Source organism: Falco naumanni, chromosome 5 (assembly GCF_017639655.2).
Source record: "Falco naumanni isolate bFalNau1 chromosome 5, bFalNau1.pat, whole genome shotgun sequence".
NCBI classification, from domain to species: domain Eukaryota; kingdom Metazoa; phylum Chordata; class Aves; order Falconiformes; family Falconidae; genus Falco; species Falco naumanni.
In genome coordinates, this window is record NC_054058.1 from 63,441,879 (window position 1) to 63,463,199 (window position 21,321).

The following is a 21,321-nucleotide window of genomic DNA, read 5'->3' on the forward strand; positions in this document are numbered from 1 at the left end:
ATACCTTAAAATCACTGGCTCCCTGTCCTGCTCTTTCACGATCTTAGGTAAAAATTTAGCTGGGACACATGGAACCAGGTATATGTGAATCTGTCTCTGTGTATTATCACATCAATATCAAGATTCAAAAAGGCACCTGACGTAAGCCCATGGTTTTCTAAATAATAATAATAATCATAATAAAATAATAATAATAATTTATATTATTTAACATTTTTATTATTAATAAATTACCATTATTATTATTATTAGTGTAAATCCTTATCTTTTTGTTCCTCTTTCTCAGAAGATGTGCAGACCATTCTCTAAAGGGTTTCTCTGCACCTCTAAGGCATGTCTTTTCATGTTTGGACTCGAAAGCAAAAGCCTTTACATAATTTCCTGACCCCATGATGCTGGTATTTAGGAAAACCTCCAGAGCTGGGACACTCGTGATAAAGCCCCTGGTTAGCGATGAGGCATGTCTTTGGGTGTGAAAGACTGCTTACCTCTTTCTATGAAATGCCAATGCCTTTTTGACAGCCCTACAAGCTCCTGGTTTCCCAAGTTAGGGCTTTTTCTGACCTTTTCCCCCAGCTGATGGTTAGGCATCAGAGATGCATATGCTTTAACAGCCCTCTGCTTTTGAAGCAGTCATGCTAAAGGTCCCTTTCTTTTTTCCTTCAGCTGCTCATGATTCATAGTCTTGATTTGACACCCTCTTAGTAATTATCACCTTTGCAACAGAGACAAGAGGCAGATTCTGAGCCAACACAAGGGGAGAGGCACCTGTACCCTGCAAAGCAGCAGAAATAATGCAAGTCCTTTCTTCTAACCCCTTGGAAAAGGAGGTTTAGCACCATGAATTGGTTTTCCTAAGAAGCGTAAACTGTGAAGTTACTTTAGCCACCAAGGCAATTGCCAGCAGCCAAGGCTTGCAGCATGGAAGGAGCTGCATGACCACGCAGTGGGGAGTGGTCAGAGAGGAGGCTGCAGACCCTCTGGAGATAGCCCCGTGGAGTGAGAAGCAATACCCAGCACAGATGGCAAAGCCTTCGTACCTTGAGTATCCGACAATAACCACAAAACCCTCAAAGGAAGGTTTCCGCACAGCGTCTACCCTTCCCTGTGGCGGCTGCGCTCTCCTCCTTGTCTCTTAAGGTAAAAGGAGGTCCAACAAGCATGCTGAGAACTGACAAAACTCCCTGCATACATGGCAGGGTGCCTGTTCTGATAATTTAAAGAGAAAACCTACAGCCTAGATCAGCAATCTAAAAAGACTTAGGCATCAAATACTCAGGGGGTGAGGTTCCCTCCTCCCTGCACAGAGCTGAAGGACCATCACAGCCCAGATCTGCTGATGAGACCAGCCAGATGAATTTCTCCTCCCTCTTACTCTCAATATAATCACCGCAGCGTAAAACTAACGGCTGTTGTAGCCAGCCTGATTTTTAAGTGGATTTCAGGCCATTCTGTTTTCCTTAGGTCTATTTTAGGGAACTCTACCCTCGTCTGTTCTTGCCACAGCCCTCACCCAACGTGGAGACCCAACACATCTTGGGGGACCCCCAGTCTCCCAGGCACTGTTACCTCAGAGCAATGTGCCACAGGATATTTTTGCAGTGGTGCAGTAAACAGCTTGAGGAGCTCAGCATCACTTCCCTCCTCTCCATCCCAGGGCCACTGTTATACTGATGCAGCTCAGGTTTTTCCCTAGGCTGTCTTGACTTGGCAGTTAACACCGAAATATGCTGATCGGGAGCGCGTGTGTGTGGAGGGGGGAGATGCGATCTGTTATGAAAAATATTCTGCAGGGAGAGAAGGAACTGCCTCTGATACTGGCAAGATTAATAATGCGGATCAAGACATTCATTCATTTATTGCAACTCGAGTTTCATGGCTTTTAGGGATTGTGTAACACGGAGTCGTAGCACAAGGAGGTGAGGCTGGGCTGAGGGACACAGGGAGTCTCACTGCACTGACCCAGAAGCTCAAATCAGGACAAGACGACTTTTCTGGGGACAAAATGCAAAGCAGGTAGGGAGAGCTGAGTGAGCTAACCCAAACCTCTCCTCAAGTCTTCTCAAGGTGATCTCGCAACAAGAAGAAAGTCCACCTTTAATTGAAGGCATCAAGAAAACCATAGTTGAAAAGTCATTTTTGGAGTGAAAGTTATTTTTACCACCTCTGTGTCCAGGCTGGGAGGTTCATGGTTTAGCTGGATCTGCCAGTGCAAGGAGGAGGATTCAGCACAAAGCTCGAGGCTTATTTTTAGTCTCCTCCTAGCTGCAGTGAACGCTCCTTGCCTCAACATGAGACAAAAAACTTTCAGCACCCTTCCCTCCCGCCACAAGAAATGAAAAGATTTGATAATAATTTTGTCCTTTGGGGCATGCTGCTTCCTTTGAGCCATTCTCAGACTAGTGCAAACCTTCCTTAGAAAGCATCCGATGCAAATGTATATTAATTTATTTAGATAAAGTGCAGTTTAGTTTCCGAGGAGGTGCTGGGGTAACGTGTGGGACCAGAGCTTGGATGCGAGCGCCGTGCCCAGATCTGGGAGAGCCTGTAGCTGCCGCAGTGGTGGGGTGTTGCTGCCCACCAGGGCAATGCCCCCCCAGCAAGCCCTCGCACGCTGCATCCCCTGGGTCTGCACCAGCTCCAGCTCCAGGGACATCCCATGTCACCAGCGGGGGGAAGATGAGGGATCAGGGGAATTTTGTATCATCAGAGCATAAACAGTGAAGGGGGTGTACCTGCAGAGAGAAATCCGAAATTAACACACACACACACACACACACACCCCCACACCCACCCCCACACACACACACCCCCACACCCACCCACCCACCCACACCCACACCCTGAAATCAACTCCCAGCCATGGTGAGAATCCCAAATCAAACCCTATCTAGATGAAAATCCCCAAATAAATGCCAGCCAGATGGGAATCCAGAATTGAATCCCAACCTCCAGTCCAGATGAAAATCCCAAATCCACACCCAAATGCCCACCCTGATAAATATTCCACATTTCCCCCACGCAGGTGGGAATCCCAAAGTGATCCCCAAGTCCCCATCCAGGTGAAAAATCCCAAATCCTTACTCATGTGGGTGGGAATCCAAAATCAACCTAGAAATCCCCATCCAGATGAAGACTCCAAAGGCCCCACCCTTATAAACACCCCAGCACTCTTCCCTCCCCCCTGCCAAGCAGCTGCCCTGATAAACACCCCAAGTTCCCCCACATGCAGGTGGGAACCGCAACCACCTCCAAGCCTTTATCCCAATGAAAACTCAAAATCCACCCCCAACTCCAATGAAACCCCCAAATACTCCCCGTGCTGGGGGGAACCCCAAATCATTCCCACTCCCCCCATTCCAATGAGAATTCCTCTGTGCAGGTGGAAGTCCCAGACCGCCCCTCAAATCCCCATCCCAACAAAAGCCCCACATCCCCCCCAAGCGCCCATCCTGATGAAAACCCCAAATCCCCCCATGCAGGTGAGAACCCCAAATCCCCACCCCAACAAAAACCCCAAATCCTCCTTGACATCCCAATTTCAACGAAACCCCCAAACCCTCCCAGGTAGGTAGGAATGCCAAACACCACACCACCCCCCCATCCCTCCCCACCCTGATAAAGACCTCAGATTCCACCCATCCAGGCAGGAGTCCCAACCCCCCCCCTCAAATTCCCAGCCTGATGAAAGTCCCAAATCCTATCCCCCCCCCCCCCCCCCCCAAACCTTGTGAAAACCTCAAATCTTCCCCCCCAAGTTGAGAACCTCAAATCCCCCCCAAACCCTGTGGAAACCCCAAATCTCCCCATACAGCTGAGAACCCCAAATGCCCCCAATCCCTAAATCCAGTGAAAACCCCCAAATCCACACACACAGCTAGGAACCCCAGATGCCCCCCAACTCACTGAAACGCCCAAATCTACACACACAGTTGAGAATCCCAAATCTCTGCCAATGCATTGAAACCCCCCCCGCAGTTGAGAACCCAAAGCCCCCCAGATGCCCAAACTGGGTGAAAAACCCCAAATCCCCCCATGCAGTTGAGAACCCTAAATCCCCCCCAAACCCTGCAAAAATCCCAACCTTCCCCCCTCAGCTGAGAACCCCAAATCTCCCCAAAACCCATTGAAACCCCCAAATCCTCCCATACAGTCGAGAACCCCAAATCCCCCCAGCCCACTGAAACCCCCAAATCCCGCCTGACAATCAAGAACCCCAAATTCCCCCCAGCCCACTGAAACTCCCAAGCCCCCTAATCGAGAAGCCCAGATCCCCCCACCCCATTGAAACCCCCAAATCCTTCCCCACAACTGAGAAGCCCAAATCCCCCCCCCGCCCACTGAAACCCCCAAATCCCCCAACCGAGAACCCCAAATGCCCCCCACCCATTGAAACCCCCAAATCCCCCAATTGAGAACCCCAAACGCCCCCCACCCATTGAAACCCTCAAATCCTCCCCAGTCGAGAACCCCAAATCCCTCCCCAGCCCATGAAAACCCCAAATCCCCACCAATCGAGAACACCAGATCCCCCCACCCCATTGAACCCCCCAAATCCCTCCCCCCAACTGAGAACCCCCAAATCTCCCCAAAACCCATCGAAACCCCCAAATCCGGCCCCCCCTCCCGCAACTGAAAACGCCCCCCCCCCAACCTCCCTCCCCCCGCAGGTGCCCCCCCCCCCCCCCCCCCCCCCCCGCGGGTCTGCCCCCTGCGAGCCGGGGGCGGGGCGGGCCGGGGCCGCCGTGCGCCTCCCCCGGCGGCGGGAGGGGGGCCGGGGCCGGGGCCGGGGGAGGGCAGCGGCCGCCCGCCCCGCCGGGGAGAGCGCCGGGAGCCGCGGCGGGGACGGCCGCGCCGAGGCACCATGCGGGCACCGCTGCTGCTGCCGCTGCTGCTGCTCGGTAAGTGCCGCCCCCCCCCCCCCCTTCCCCCAGCTTTTCCCCCGATCCTGGCTTGTTTTCCCCCTTAAGCATCCCTCGGCTTTTCACCTCCCCCCGCCCCGCTCCTAGTTTTCCCTTTGCTAGTTTGGACCGAATTGGGCAGAAAGGCAGAAAATAACCCGGGGGGTGGCGGGTGCCCCCCGCGTTCCCAGCCCGGGCTTGTTAACGCTGGGGTTGAACCGAGCACATCGAACCGTCCGCGGGCAGCGCGGCTCGGGGCGCCGGAGCCGCAGCGCTTGTGCCTTTATGCAACGGTATGAGCGGAGCCCGCCGCCGCTGCGCTCCCGCACCCGGCTCCACAGAGCCCCCGGCCAGGGCTTCGGGCTCCTGGGAGACCCGTGAGCAAAGCACTGAGCCTCACACACCTTTTTGGGGTCCCATCAAGCACGGGGGGGACCTTCAGGCGGGTTTGGCAGAGCCGCTCTTGCGATGGTCCAGCTGCTGCTGCGTGTCCTCAACGTGAGCCTCCAGCCCTGGTTGCGGAGGTGGCATGGGAAAGGGGGGGGGGGGGGGGGGGGGGGGGGGAAGGCAGCAATTCCCTGATGGAAGTTGACGGTGGAGTTGGAAAAAGGATAAAGTTCGGGGGACCCTTCACGGTGGGGCAGCTATGGTCCCGTCCGGGATGTGTCATGCCTGGGAGGTTGGGGAGTGGGAACAGCATCTTAGGTCCTGCAGTTGTGCTGGGGCTGAGGGCTGCGGGCACGGCTGGGGATGATGCAGCTGGGGGTCTCCTTCTTTGGGGGGTGTTTTATTGGAGACATGGCCATAAACCACACCAAAAAGTCTCGAGGAAAGGAAATGCACTGATTATTTCAAAAGTGAATAAAGGTAGGGAGGAGCAGCTTATTTCTCTCCTGTATTTGGGGAGGATGAAGGAGGGTGGAAATAAAATAAAATAAACCCAAATAAAGTGAAATAAAATGAAATAGCGGAAGGTGGAATCTTGCTCTGGGTCACGTCTCCCAGCAGAGCCTGTGCTGAGCTGAATGTGCTTTTATTCAAGGTAACAAAAGCTGGGGGACGCGCTGGAGGTAAAAGCACAAGTGGAGGCAGGGCCCTGGAGATTTAACTATGGGGTGAATTCCCTGTGGTCTGGCTGGAATCTCCGCCTGCCTGGTATTTTTCCTGCTCCTCTCAGAACTCACGGCACTGGAGCTTGGTGGGTGAGCAGGTGTGAAGCCCGCAGCTCTCCCCGATGCCAACATGGGCTTTAAAAGAGATTTCCTGTTAAAACTCAAGGAGCCTCAGCCTCATTAATATTGGCATAAAGTAGGAGCTGTTAATGCAATTTTTCTTGTGCTGGCCAGAATTTAGCTGAGTTGAGCTGACTTTGCCTTCTCAGAGGGTTTTGTTGTGTTTTTCAAAGCAGTGATAAATATGCTGGGGTTGGTACAAAACAGGATTTAGCAGGAGGTTGGTGGGGCACCTGTTTCTAAAGCACTCTTAAGTGATCCTATTACATTTTTCTCGGAAATTATTTGATTAAATCCTCCAAAATGCTGTTTTCTACCATTCGTTGCCGCTCTTAAGTTTTTTAAAATAAGCTCCTTAGAGGCGCTTTTATGTTGCTCCCTGGGTATTGGCACCAGGATTTTCTTCCTCAGGGGTCAAAATAGGCATCCCTCTTTGCTGGGTGTTTGGTCTTGGAGTCCAGCAGTGCTTAACTCGAAGGCTGGTATCTGCTGCAATCGTCTTGAGTTACTCAAAACCTAAAATTCACCTACCCCACCCCACCCCAGCCCCAAATGGGAAGAAGGTGGGTTTGTGGGTGAAACTGTAAGATTTTTGGTGTCTTAGAAAATGCTAATTGGAATGGAGCCCACATCATTTGCTCTCGTTAAATTGAATGTGAAATGGGTGGGTGAGCAGGGAGTTGGGATTTCGGAGCATGTTTTTGGGTGTCACAAGGAAGAAGGTGACAACATTGTGCATGGGGCAGAGCAGAATCAGCCCAACGTTGCTGAAGTTTTTAAAAGAAACTATTTCGGATATGGCTATTTCACTAGAAATACTGGCTTCCAGGTTTATATCGTTCCAACACTCTGATTCTGCAGCAATTCCCCCTTGTTTCCCTGCTGTAAATCAAAATAAAATCAGCCTCAGACAAGGCACAGCCAGTGTGTACAAGAGATGCAGCGAACATGACGTCGGGCAAATATCTTCAGATTCAACCAGCCTGTGAGGGGCTCAGCGTTACCCACCACAGTGTGTTCACAGGACATTTTATTTATTCTTTCCCCATATTATATCTTCTGTCCCACGGGGGGTATGATAGCAAAATTGCATCAGGAAGAGAAAACCGATACTTTTTTTATTCTCAGAGGATTAAGAAGAGCCACAGCTCAAACCTGTCCTGGGGGCAAAAAAGGCAGGAAGGGGTTTTATCGGAGATCAACCCTTTGCCCAGCCCAAAGCAAAACACAGATTGATGGGTTTTAAATCCTTGTTGCCAAAACACCCTTTTTAATTCCTAAAGCCATGCTGGCTCCCTGGTACTGAGAGGTCGTGTTTGTCCAAGACAGGCTGTCAAAGATGTGCTTTTTTTAAAATCCATTTTGCCCATTGAATACTAACTTTGACATAGGCAGGAGCAGGTGATGGGGGGGCATGTCTACAGGAGGAGAAAAAAATTGTGTACTAGAGAGTTTTAAAACCAACATCAAAGCGGAGCATGTCGTCTTGTATCTTTGCTATTAGAGGAACTTTGATAAGATTTTTTGCAACCTTTTTGCCCGACGTTTTAGCAGTGCAATGCCTTTGATTCCCCAGTGGCAAAGCAAATACAGTAATGATATCCCGGGGTCTGTTTAGGAGGCTTAATTAAAGAATTGTTTGTAAAGCACTTGAAGATCCTTGGATGAAAGGAGCTGGAACCATGCAATACGCTGATTTAATTCCAGAGAGTTGCTTTAAAGGCTTATGACGATGAGGCTGGTGATCATTTATGTTGGCGGTGATGGGAGACTGGCTGGAAATACCTGCTCTCAGCATTTGCAAGGAGACTGGGGTTGCACTTTAGTTATTATTTGCCTTATAAATCATACATTTTCTGGCCCCATCTGCACCCTCTAAAATTCCTAAGCCTGCTGACACGAGCTCTGGGGTGTTTCGGGGCTCAGGCTATGGGGACTGGTGGAGGTTAATTATAGCCAGGGAGGTTCCCTCAGGCTGTGTGATACCCCCGTGTTATTCTGGGTGTTAAATCAATATACAAGAGCAGAGAGGGGTTTAGGTGTAGGACCGCATCCATCCCACCTGCTCACACCTGCCCTGAATTTTGTCCCCTTCTCCATGATGCCAGACTGGGTGGCCACTTTGCCTTGTCCCCAAGGAGCCACCACGGCACCCAGAGCCTCTCAGTGCCCTGTGGGCCCAGGGAGGATGGGGTGAGTGGGGCTTCATCCTTACAGGGTGATGCTCTGGGGAGGTGAGATCCTGCCATAACATCCAGCTGAGCTGCTCTGTGCTACAGGGGCTCAAGCCCTAAGCCCAGGTGCCTGCAGTAGCTACATGTCAAGGTGATCCAAGCAGTAGCGGGACCAAGCACGTAGCAAACAACCCACCTGTGGGTGTGCAGAAATTCCTGCCCCCCCAGTTGCAGAGCAACACATCGGCAGAAACATGCAGGTTGTGAGCCTGAGTATCGGCCTCACCTGCAGCCTTGCTCCCAGCCTGACAGCGTGCGTGACAGACAGCCAACCTCGGCTCTGCTGAGAGCCGAACATCACAAGAGGGTTTCAACTTTGCAGGAATCCGGGTGGCCCGGTTTGGTCCATTCCCTGTGTGCAGGCATGTGAAATCTTGCAAACCCTCCGAAACGTTTTCACAGGCTTCTGCCAGCTTCCTTGTCAAAAGTCTGTTTACGTGCACAGCTTCTTCCATAACTGGCCAAACTCCACCTAAGGATGTTGTTTCTGAATTCTTGCAATGCCTGCCCTTTCCTTCACAGAGAGCTCCTGACCAAACCTTGCTTTTTTTTTTTTTTTTTTTTTTTTTTTTTTAATTCTAAACCATGCACACAGTCATCTGGCATTTGTTATTCTCCAACTACCTGTGCTCAGTTCACTGCAGCCCCCAGGGCCTCGCTGAACAGTCCATGTTGCAGAGAGCAATGCCTTTGGTCTTGGGATTGCCAAGCAAATCCACCAAGTCTTTCTCTTGCAGCTTGTGAGACAGCCATGCTCGAGTCTGATTCTGCATAGGGGTCTTGCAGGTCCTACTGCATGGTGGGGTTTGGGGATGCACCACCCATCTCCAAAATCCTTTCTGTGCGCCATTGGGGCTTAACAAAAAAAAATAAATCCGTGTCTTTTCCCCCGAACTGCCTGGTGTGATGGTGTCCCACAGCCCAGGGTGAGGTGCTTTCTCCTGTTGCTTCTTTGTTATTTGGGAGGGACGGGGGGACAGTTCGTCTGAGCTTCATCAGATTTTAAGGGCTGTCATTGCGTATTTGTCTGTTGTAGCGCTGGGCTGAAGCCTTGCGGTTTTGCTTTGGAGGTCCTTGAGGAGTATGTAGATCCATTTAAAACCGGGTGGAGGCAGGAGGGATGTGCTCTGCCTGCATCGCAGCTCCAGTTCCGAGGTGCCTCAGCATTTGGACTAGCCTATATCCAAAACAGTGTTACTTTTGAGTTAAACAGCCCTGCCTGAGAAGGGAGGCAGAGAAAGATGATCTTCCTTGGTATTGTACAAAAATCGTGTATGATTCACAATATGCTACGAACTGAAGAGCTTAAATGCTGGTTAAAGGACTGGCTGTGCCACAGTTTCCTTATTTTGCATGTGTCTGCTTAGACTACATGCTGTTTGGTGGAGAGACCGTGCAGTGGGCGTTCAGGGATGGGGAGTTGCTCTCAGCTGGGGTTTCCAGGGCTTCTGCAGTACAGCTAGCATCAACGAAGGCCTGGTGGGCAGGGGGCTGCCACGCAACAACAGCTTTCCCTGGCCAGAAGCAACCTCAAGGTGCCGCAAGGGGAGAAGTCACAAGCCGCATTTAGAGGGCTTTTATCGTGACACCTAGTAAATTTGGAGCTGGGCCCTGTGCTGTGATCCAGGAGGAGCTGCTGACTTGGCACTGCTTGTTTCTACCCCTTTGACCATCGTCACCACCTGGGGCCATGCTAATGCAGTGGTGTTTTCCTTCTAGCTAAAGTTCCAGGTGATGGGTATCAATGTCCTCACCTCCTTCCCCAGCCAAGGGAGAAGGAAAGGTTCCTTCGAGGATGATTTAGCCTGGTTCAAGTTAGCTGCTGGCTTTGAATTGCAAATAGTGCTAGAAATAGCGAGTGCCTGGGGGAGTCTTGGAAAATGTCAATAGTAACTTTACTGCCTTCTGTGAGTGCAAAGCTCTGCGGTGGGTTATCCAGGGTGACCTTCTTGGGGATTGTATGCACATATTCACTTGACCTGAGCCACAGTGTGTCTCGAATTCAGCCTTCAGTGCCAAAAGCCATTGGGAACCAGCACATGCCAGGATGCCCCATCAACCCTAAAGAGAAAAAAACCCCACTTCTCTCTTTCAAGAGATGAAGTGCTCCAAACCCCAAAGACACCAATATCCTCTCTTGATCATTTGCCTATTGGATCCCAGGTCTTCTCACTGAAGTTTTTCTCATCACTAAATGTGGCTGCTTTGCAAATCTTTGTATCTTTGCAGTGCACGCTGCTCTGCATGTTGCAGGTACCTTTTCTGTCCCGTAAATAAAGTACGTCTCACGGCTTCTTGGCCGCAGGCCAGGAGCGTTCGGCAGACACTGGTGACAGTTTGGTGACAAAGTGTTGCAAGGAGTCAGAATGCAAACAACTTATTGAAATTAACTCCGTGTAATGCCTCAATGCCCAGCACAGAGCAGGAGGGATAGCGAAGGGGAATGAGCCTTTATTTTGGGCCACAGTTCAGCACTGGTGAAGTACCTGCTTTTAGATGTGCATGTGCAACAAACCAGCTGCAGGAAGGCAACATGCCAGGTTGAATTTTGGCTTTCAGGTTGGCTCAACTTGTGTGTCATGTCCAGGGTCCCACATTTTGGCATAGTGCTGGGGCTGGGGGGAAGCAGAAAGGGAAAGGGCCCCAGTTTGGGCAAGCTGGGATGAGCTGCCTTGTGGAGGAAGGGAAAAATTCAGAGTCCTGGTGTTGCCAGCTCTTCTGCGGTTGAGGGCAGGGTGCTGTTTCCTCCCACTGAAGGACCCAAGGTAACGCATGTAGGTTCAGATACTTAACCAAGGTGTTTAAGGTTGATGCTGAGTTATCCTTGAATCCAGCTGCTGTTAGAGGAGTGAGGGAGATGGGCATCTTCTGAAGGCAATTCAGCTGTGTCTAGGAATGATTTGGCCTCTAGAGATGCTTGTCTCCATACATGCTCCCCAACAGGGTACGATGTTACACCAAAAATATACAGGATCTGCCCATGGAAACCCTTATGTTGCATGACAGTATCTGTATTTGCTTAAAAACATCAGGGTAAAAAAAAAAAAAAGTGGGTTTCCGGGTTTGGAAGAGCTTCTTGGTGGTGGGTCAGGAGTATACCCTAAAGGCTGCAAAATGGAAAAGCAGATAAGAAGAGCACAGACTTTGGGTTTAAAAACCAAGTCTATGTTTAAACCCAGGTGCAGGATGGATGCCTTACAAATAGGCATATGGGATCTCTGTTAAGACCTTCTCTGAAATGGAAAAGGTGATTTTTTTATTTCTGAGTTAGTCCCATTTTAGATGTTGCTTTGAGATCTGGCTCATATTCTTAGCATCCTTAATAAAAATTGGATTAATCCGGCAGCTTTTTCTCTGTCTTACAAGCTCTGTGTGCAGGGAGCTTTGGTCTTATGCCACATGGCTCATGACACCGGTGAAAGGGAGGAGGAAGGTCATTTTGCAGTGGGAGAATAAGGCCTTAGTTATTAATGACAAAGGCTGAAATTTTCTATCTCAGCCTTTATTTACTTTAGTAAATTTAACTGGAGAAGGTAAAAATTGGCTTAGAGTTATCAAGCTGTAGTGCTTAAAGATATAGTAAATCTATTTTAGAGCAATGAGGAGACAACCTTGTCAGACATTTATTCTAAGTGGCTTCTGCTAGGTACAGGCAAAGAGAAAATGCCAGATTTCGCACTTTGACGAAGGGGACTTAAAAGACTGCAGAAGAGTTTGGAGAAACTGTGTTTGAGAAGGTCCTTCTTTGAAACCTAATAGCAAAGACCACTTCTTTTTTTTCCTCCTCCCCAGGGTCTAAAGGCAGGAGGGTAAGATAAGACATTCCACCACGTACACAAATGGGGAAAAAAAAATGGAAAAGTTTAAATGATACTGCTGCAGCCTGAGGAAAATGGATAGCTCTCAGGGTGACTACTATATGCTGCTTATCAAGATGCTGTATGCCTTAACTATGAGAAAAAGCAGAGCAGTTAAAGCAATGCACTGTGCTCCCCAGCACAGATCCGGTTAGCAGTGGTTATGCTGGAGTAACATCAAGTAACCAAGGTCCTGGACACATGTATAGATATATATATACACACACATGCACACTTATATCTATATACATATTAAATCAGCAATTACAGTTGTCCTTGTTGGACATTTCTCATTTATTAAACAACAGAAGTGATGTTGAAAGCCCAGGAAAGGGAAGCAAGTTTGCTGCCAGGTACTAAGCCAGCTCGTAAGGAACACCCTCAAATGAGGTTTTGATTGCACAACTCCAAAACCAGAATTCTCATTCATGCACTTTTTTCAGCTGTCTTCCCACTCTCTAGCTGCTGGTGACCCGATTTGTTTTCAGAGCCTTAACAAATAAAAATAACAAATAAATAAAAATTTGTTCCCATGGGTTTCTCTTGGTGAAGTGGAGAAAGCACCAACATGCAGTAAAAGCATGAAACGACCCTCTCTTGGTTTATTTTCCTTTTTTATTTTATTTTTTCCTTCTAATATTGGTTTAGTTTTCAGATGGATCAGTCCCCTGATCCGGTTTGACACAATGCTATGAAGTGTTTCTGCTCTCCACTGCCTCTTTCAAAGGGCACATGAGTTTATACCTAGTCAAAGCAGTGCCGTAAGCACACCAGAATCACACATGGCAGCAAAAAACTGGGCAGCAGCGGTGCGTGTGCCACAAATGGGATGAACCAGCAATTGCTGTGGGGCTCCCAGCAAAGCCAGATCCAGCTGAGAGACAACTGGGGCAAAATATCAGCAAAATGGGACACAACATCACACCAGCTGCAAAGCCAGCAAGTGAAAATCACACCCTTGACCCCATTTTTCAAGCGTGCAAGAGTTAATCTCAGCCCACCGTCACCTCCATGCTCACCCAAGCCTCGGGGTAATTCCCATGCCAAAAAAGCAATGAGAGATGCTGACCTCTTTGGCACAAGTGATAAATTTTCCTGTCCTGAACAGTCATGTACAATATTGCGGAAGAGTAAGTTTGAGCTTATTGTAACACCCTAGTATAGAAAGTTATTTTGTTTTCTTAAAATTCTCCCAGACAGCTAAAAACAGCCCTCAAGATTCCCAGCCTATGCAATTTCATAGGTTTTGAAGACAGTTCTTCCCCACGAATGTTATCAATAAATCCCCATTAACTGCATTCAACAAGAGAACATCATTTTTTCTCATTAAAGCCTCACAAAGGGTTCAAAACCTCATTTTATGGCAGGGTGCTTTGATTTAAATGGATGTGGCTTAAATTATGAATTTTAATCACGATTTAAAATACAGAAGAGGAAAGTCTTAATTTGAATGATTTGATTTTAATGTTTTTCATTTACAATTCATAGCTATATCCCTTAAGCAGAGCTGATTCTCCTCGGTTGCTCAATTTAAAACTGAGAGATTTCCAGCCCACTCTTGCCTTTCAGCTGTGTTTTCTAACCAGGTGGACATGCTATGAACATATTTGTTTAAGCAGTTACATAGCCTGCCACTACTCTATTTTGATTTCTAATTTATGCCTCTTTTAATCTTCTTAGGTGATGATGAATAATACTAATTTTGGACTTACTGGTGGCAATCACTCTTTACTTGTAGAGGAAATTTTTGTTAAACTGACAGATGCAAAAGAGCATTTAAAATTCCTTTAAGATACATCAAATAACCAAGGGCCTCGATACCTAGCGCACATACTTTTTAACACACTTTTGAGTTTAATGCTAAGCAATTCATTGAGCAAATCTCAGGCGTCGATCTTTGATGGAGTTAGTGACTGAAATGAATCGTTTCGTGTCCCTTGAGGGTTTTGAATAAACAGGAGTCATTCTCTTAAAACTCACTTCTAGTGTTCAAAATGGGAGAGGAAGCAATTTTATTTTTCAGCTGCCAGTTTCCAGTTGTTTTCGCAGCTTAGAATTAACTGTTGATGGAGCAGCTGTATGTCTCTCTCCTTGATCTGCAGAGGGAATTTAAATGGCTAGCCGAGGTTTGCATGTGTAACTTTTGACCATCTAACTGAAGGCAAAAGAACCCCACACTTGGTGTCTGGATACCCTGGGTATCTGCCCATAGTGTGGGCAGACAACAACTAAAGGAAAGAAAAGCAAGAATTAATGAGGCTTCCTTTAACTGGTTGCTCAGGTTTTGCCTCACATTCAAATCCAGTCCCATTTAGTGTTGGAAAATCCAAGTTCGCCAAGTGTCGTGGGTGTCCTGGTTGGGTTTAGTCCTGCTGTAATGTATTTAATCTTCTCTTTGGTGCCTTCTCGTGGCCTTTCACAAATTAGGATGAGATTTGTCCTTGATGGGTTGTGGCCCATGGCAGTGTACACACCCTTCCCGATAGGACAAGGCCAGCTTGGAGCAATCCTCCTTGTGTCCGGGAGAGCAACGTAGCCTAGCAAATCCTGGTGGACCTCCATCCATCCACACTGCATGCCTGTCATGGGAGTCTAGGGAGGATGGGAGTGATAAACTCAATTTCCCATCTTCTTTCCAAAGTGAAACACTATTAATAGACAATTCTGCAAAGCCTGCTGAAGCCCAGATCCCCTCATCTAGGCTCTTTAGATGCACCTCCTTGCTGATCCAACATGAGAGCATTTTCTCCAACAAGCCTGACGAATAAAACATTGCTGTTTAAGGCAACAGTCACCGGGACGGGGAGGGGGAAGAAGGGGAAAAAAAATGTTGACAACTGACACATTCTTGCCCTTTTCAAAGGACATCTTCATTAGGCAGCAAGCTACCAAAAGCAATCAGTGCCACCAAGACAACTGCAATTGCTGCTGCTGCCATCCTGCTCTGCACATTAGCTGTTACAGCTATTGGGGTAGCACCTCCATGGTGTGGACACATCTGCTTCTGCTATGGGACATCAGTTAAGGCTGATAAAAATTGTCCAATATTCTGCAACTAGGCCCAGCTCAAGGTGGAGGGTGCACTAACATCATTCAGACCCTGGACCAGACCCTGCAGACCTCAGTCTGCGTTTCATTAGGCCAAGTCCCTCTCAGTCTGTTGGGAGGAGCAATATCCCATGATGGCCATGGGCTTCCAGAGAAGCTCTGCCACGGTGAGTGGTTCTCCAAGTCTGGTCAATAATTTACCATATTACACAAAATCCTGTTTTCTGTGGAATTTTCCAACCAGGGATGTCTTGATAGCAGTTGGGGTGGTGTTAAGCAATTCCTAGTGAGGGCAAGGATGGCCATTATAACCACAATATTTAATGTTATGTGGACTGCACAACAAAGCACAAAGCCTATCGCCCACCACTGTCAATATTCCTCCAAATCATGGCTTCAGCTGCTGGGGGTTGATTTAGGGCTGCCAAGCTGGGAAGAAAAAGCTGTTATTTTGGTAAAGCACAACAAGCAAAAAAGCACAACAAGCAGGGAGGACTGGTGGGAGGGTGGTGGTGGAAAGTGGGCATGTAAGGTTGGGTTGGCAGCAAGAGAAATGAAGGGACCTTATGGTCAGTGTGTACTTTGTACGGTCCTTATGAATGCCCTTTACAAAAAGTTAGGCAGGGAAATGCAGAAATCCAAACTGATGGGTTGATAAATGAAATAGATGGTTTTCTGCCTAAAAAAAAAAAAAAAAGTCCGTTTTTTTTCTGCTCCTATTATGAAGTCTGGCCGTGGGTAACTGACAGCCGTGCAGGGTAAAATCTGGGGAGTTTTAAAGGGTTTTCAGTGGCACAGCCAGCTCCTGAGGGAGCAGGGCTCTCCTTCCCCTGATCACATTAGAAATGGAGATTATGGCATCTCATCAGCATCTCTGATGGAAGCAGAGTGACTTGGACCCACTAGCAGCTCCTGCTCCAGCAGGACCTTCTGCACACACTCCCTGAGCAGTGCAGAAGCTCCCATCATTGCAGGACATGGCATGAACAACTGGACAGGCATCAGGATGGGTACAGAGCCCCAGCATGATGCTACTGGTGAGAAAGTCTGGGGGAATGGTGGACAGCTGGTGCACTTTGGAAAAGACCCAAAGCCAAGCACTGGCAAGGTGGTTGATAGGACTCTCCATATCTCAGCTATGCTCTCACACAGCAAAATCACATGAACAGTCCCAATAAAAGACTGCAAAAAGCCCCCTGAAAAAAACACTTTCAGGAAACCATCAAAAGAAGAAGCTGCATGTGCCTTGAGGGTTTGATGAGAAATACTTGGGGGACAGCCATGCCAAAGGAATGCCGGCTATTTCGGGGCTGTATTTGTGTTTGAGCTGGCTGGAGAGGGTTGCAGCTCTACGCTTTGTCTTCCGTGAGAGTGTTTTGCGTGTCTGGCAGGACCACTCCAATCTGATTAGGAAGGGGCTTGCCTGGGGGGTGGGGGGGGAGGGCGGGGGGGAGTGGGGGGTGGGGGGGGAGGGCAGGGGGGGGGTGGTGGGTGGTGTGGAGGGTCAGCAGCAGCAATGCAGGGATGTACAGCTGCTTTCCCTGGGAGCAGGCACCAAGGGCTGCCCTGAGCCTCTGAACACAGCCCAGCTGGCCTTTTAGGGAGGGTTTCCTTATAATCCAGTTCAGAAGCCTTTCTGGGGCAGGGGTTTCTCTCTGTCTTGGCCGGGAAAATTGGTACCCCAAGGTGCTGGAAGAAGGGGGCTGGTGGGTGAGTGGGACCAGTGCTAGGAAACCTCTGTAGGTGAATTGGCTTTGAAGCTGTTTTTTGGAGAGTGCTTTTAGGATTGTGCTTTATTGATTTACTCCCATCCTGAAGGCTGACGGTTATCGCAGCAGGGGGCTTGGGGAAGGGAACGGTAGGAAAAGTGCAGCCCACAAGCTGTTTCTGCAAGGATTTTGGCTTGGTTTGAGCAGAGGCACACGCCCCATCAAGGGGCAGAAAAGAGCAAGGACTAATATTTCACCTGTGCCCAAATCTGACAAGAGCAGATGCTTACAGCCCATCTCTGAAGTAGGTAAAAGTATTCCTGCTGCAGAAATTTATTTCGTAGAGGTACAGAAAGATCCTCAGATCTCTCAGCTCCTGTTTTAAGCAAGAAGACAGTCCTTTGCTGAGAGATGTGTGTGAGGTGCCTGTGGGCCCATTTCCCGTATTTCTCCCCACAAAAGACAGGGAATAGCTTGTTATAGCAACTTGATGCCACCTGGACCTCACAGGAATTCCCAGAGTTGTAAATTATCCCAGCCTGTTCAATCCGTGGCTGTTGCGATGAAACTACCAAGAGTGGGGAAGGGAGTAGCTGTCTCCTTGGTAATATAAATTAGGAATAATGCACTTGTTTCGTAGTAATAAATATCAGCTTTTGGATCTGAGTGGATCAGGATTAGAGCCAGCTTCCCAGGGGTGGGATTCGGGGTGTGTGTGCAGCAGTGTGGTGCCGAACGTCCTGGTGCTGTCACTCACCTCTGTCGTAGGTGTGTTCAGCCCTCCATGCATCTGGGCCGTTTGCAAGATGGGGTTTTACTTCATACTTTTCTCCAACACTGTTCTGCTCCCATTTCAGAGAGCTGCTTCAAATCCTGCAGCAGCACAGGACTTGCCCATCTGCTGCATCCATAGTCTCAAAATGCAGTGCCTGGCTTACAGTGTGCGTGTCCTATTTATTTGGCCACTGTGCTGTGCAGAAGCTTGCTGGGCAAAGGGTCTGGTGCTGTTGTTTTGTGTCATTCGAGCGTTTCAGCCTCTCATCCATGACACTGTGGCCCACACAGAGAGGTCTGAGTGCTGGGAGGAACTGATGATGGACAAGCAGAGCAATGCCAGCTAGCAGAGGCCAGGAGCATGCTTGCACCAGAGAGCAGTGTCTGGAGTAGATAGGCTTGCTAGTTATTAATTATTTAATGCAATAATACAACAATCAATTACCAAGAATTATCAATAAGCATTGCTGAAAGTCATCATTTGATGTCTCAGCTCTTTCTTGCTTCCATGGTCAGTGGGCTCTCAGGGCTTGATTTCTGAGAGCTGCCCTGACTGGATTTCAGGACCTTTTTGCCCAGATAAGAAAGTCAGGATGAGGTGGAGCTCAGGGCAACGTGAGGGACTTTTTGCACATCTGACTGTGCGTCTCCAAACATGGATTTGAAGTCGGCAGGGTGGTGGTGTGGTGGTGTTTTTCAGCTCTCTCTTCTGCATTTCTGTTATCAGGTATGCTGATTTTCTTGTATCTCATAAAATAAGGTAGTTTTTCCAGCAGAACCATGCTTTGATTTGGCAGTGATCACTTGTAAACATGACAAGACTGTTCACATAGCTGCAGCCTTCATTAGTGTAGGACATCCCCAATGTGAGGCTGCATTTGCTCTCCCTTGCCCTCCCCCATATCTCCCCAGATCCAGGATTACAAGCAGCAGCACCCACTGAATCCCAGTTCGGTGCCTTGTCCCTCACTCTCCAGTGCTCTGCTGATGGCTTTCTGTGGGTCCCATCATGGACCTGACCTGTCATCCCTGCCCTTTCCTCCCATATCCAACCCCACCGTTACTCCAGCTCGATTTTCTACAGGAAATATCCGAGCTGATGTGTCAGAGTTTCACTTTGAGCCAAAAGCAGGATCTGGTCTCCACCATCCCGAGAGCAGAGTAATTTGGATATTACCATGAAGCCCAGCTCTGCATCCCCCTCCTACACCCAGAGCTGCAGATCACCTCTTTAGGTCCTCTCCAAGGTGGGCGCCCAACGTGGGTTTTGCAGACCTGCTGGCCTCTCTGAGGAGAAAGAGGAGGATGATTAACAGCAGGGAGGGGATGCAGCTCCTTCCTGCTTCCTTTGCTCCCTTCCCTTGCCCTGCCATGGCCTGCCCTGCGGCACAACCGCCAGACACAGCTCTGGAGAGAACGGTTGTGGTTGCAGGGAGATGTCAGTGAAGCCCTGAGCTCAAAATTTCCATCCCGCCCACCCCAGGTGTAAGTGCTGCAAGCTTTCCTTTCCACTAGATACCATTTAGGATTTTCCTCCTTAACCAGTGAGTCTCCATGCTCAAACTGAATACTTGGACCCACTTGTCCAGGGAGTTTTTGGGGAGCTGGTTATAACCACTGTCGCGTGCTACATTTATATTATACATCATCTTTTATTGCTGGAATTTCTCATCACGCAACCATGCCATTAAAACCTACTGCAGCCTGCTTGCACTGAGTGCAAAGCGCTGCGTCCCTAACCCGGTGACATCCCACAACTTCCCATGCTCTTCTGCTCAGCTGTAACCATGCAGGAATCTCACTCCTTGCTGGGCTGCTGGGTGGACAACATTGTTCCCCTATAGAGTCATAACAATGAGGTCATTGGGCTGGAAAGACAATGTCATTCAGCAGCCAAGAACCCAGCTGGCTGATCCCGGTTGTGTCTCATCTCCTATGACAAAGCCACATTTAATTGACTAATTAAAGCTGTTGCAGGCTCCATCTTGGAAGGGGTGAGCAAAATGCACATTGTTCTTCATCAGCAGTTGGTTGACTAATAAGCAAGACCCTTCTTCCTTCTCCAGCTTGCTCCTTGCTGTGTAGGCCTAAATTCCTGGTCCTGGTGATGGAAGAACCTCCTCAGAGATGTGTCACCATGTGTTTCAGAGCAAGCTAACTGAATGAGAACCCAAGGACCTCATGAGAGCCCGCCCAAAGCCCACTCTGCTCTAACATGACCTAGCTTAAACCCCTTTGAGATGCCCTCTTTGCATTACCATCCCGCCTTTTGTTGGGCGCTTGATATTTTGGGCTCTCAGCTCACATAGGAGTTTGGTATTGTACCTAAACCTATGGCATTGGGGTGCCTCTATACCCTTCAAGGACAATTTGCCTGGCCCACACACCCAGTGGATGGGCCAGCTTCAGTCCAGGACTGGCTGTGGACCAGGGGCATTTTTCTTCCCATTTATGGGTGATCTTTCCCTTTATGCACCTTTTGGGTGGTGCAGGCAGGGTACCCGCAGCATAGGCAGAAAGTATGAAATGTCCGAGCACTGGCAAGCTGTGTGTCCACAGTAAATCCCTGCTTCCCTCAACCAAGTGCTCCTGCAGTGTCGGGACCTTCACTGCTCTGTGAATGAAGGTGTTTTGAGCCCTGAAACCAGTGGGCACTTCTGCTCTCGGCTTTTCTTGCTCTTACTGCCATTCTGAGTAAGATCATATTATAAATAGGAATAAATGTGCCCTAAGGGACTTCTCAGGTTAAACTCTTTGTAGAATCATAGAATCACTTAGGTTGGAAAAGACCTTAGAGATTATCAAGTCCAACCGTTAACCCAGCACTGTCAAGTCCATCACTAAACCATGTCCCTAAACACTGCATGCAAGCATTTTTTAAACACCTCCAGGGATGGTGACTCCACCGCCTCCCCGGGCAGCCTGTTCCGAGGCTCGACCACCCTTTCCCTGAAGACATTTTTCCTCACAGCCCATCTGACCCTGCCCTGGCGCCACCTGAGGCCGATTCCTCTCGCCCTGTCACTTGTTCCCTGGGAGCAGAGACCGACCCCCCCTGCTGCAGCCTCCTCTCAGGCAGCTGTAGGGAGCCACCAGGTGCCCCTGAGCCCCCCCTCTGCAGGCTGACCCCCCCAGCTCCCCCCGCCGCCCCCCCGCCGCCCCCCCCAGCCCCTGCCCCAGCCCCTGCCCCAGCCCCTGCCCGGCTCTGGACACGCTCCAGCCCCTCTGCGTCCCCCCTGCCCTGAGGGGCCCGACCCTGAGCCCAGGCCCCGAGGGGCGGCCGCCCCGGTGCCCAGCACAGGGGGACGGGCACTGCCCCGGCCCTGCCGGCCACAGCGCTTCTGACAGCGGCCAGGGCGCTGCTGGCCCCCTTGGCCACCTGGGCACGCTGGGGGCTCCTGCCCAGCGGCTGTGCCCAGCCCCCCCGGCCCTTTCCCCCGGGCAGTTCCCAGCCCCCTGCCCCCAGCCCCGCTGCCCCTCACACACTCGGCCTCGGCCCCTCGGCCCGGCCTGCCCAGCCCCCTCAGAGCCCCCTGCCCCCGGCACATCGGCGCCCCCCCGGCCGG

The 21,321-nt window shown here is 49.6% G+C and overlaps 1 protein-coding gene across 1 annotated transcript in view; it reads left to right on the forward strand.

Moving 5' to 3' along the window:
- The first annotated feature begins 4,811 nt into the window (after positions 1–4,811).
- The window catches only part of PODXL (podocalyxin like), a 47,100-nt gene continuing 30,590 nt past the window's right edge, over positions 4,812–21,321 (forward strand). The window contains exon 1 of the mRNA XM_040595011.1: positions 4,812–4,901. Coding sequence (XP_040450945.1) covers positions 4,865–4,901 — 37 coding nt within the window. The 5' untranslated portion in view covers positions 4,812–4,864. The remainder of the gene's footprint in view (positions 4,902–21,321) is intronic.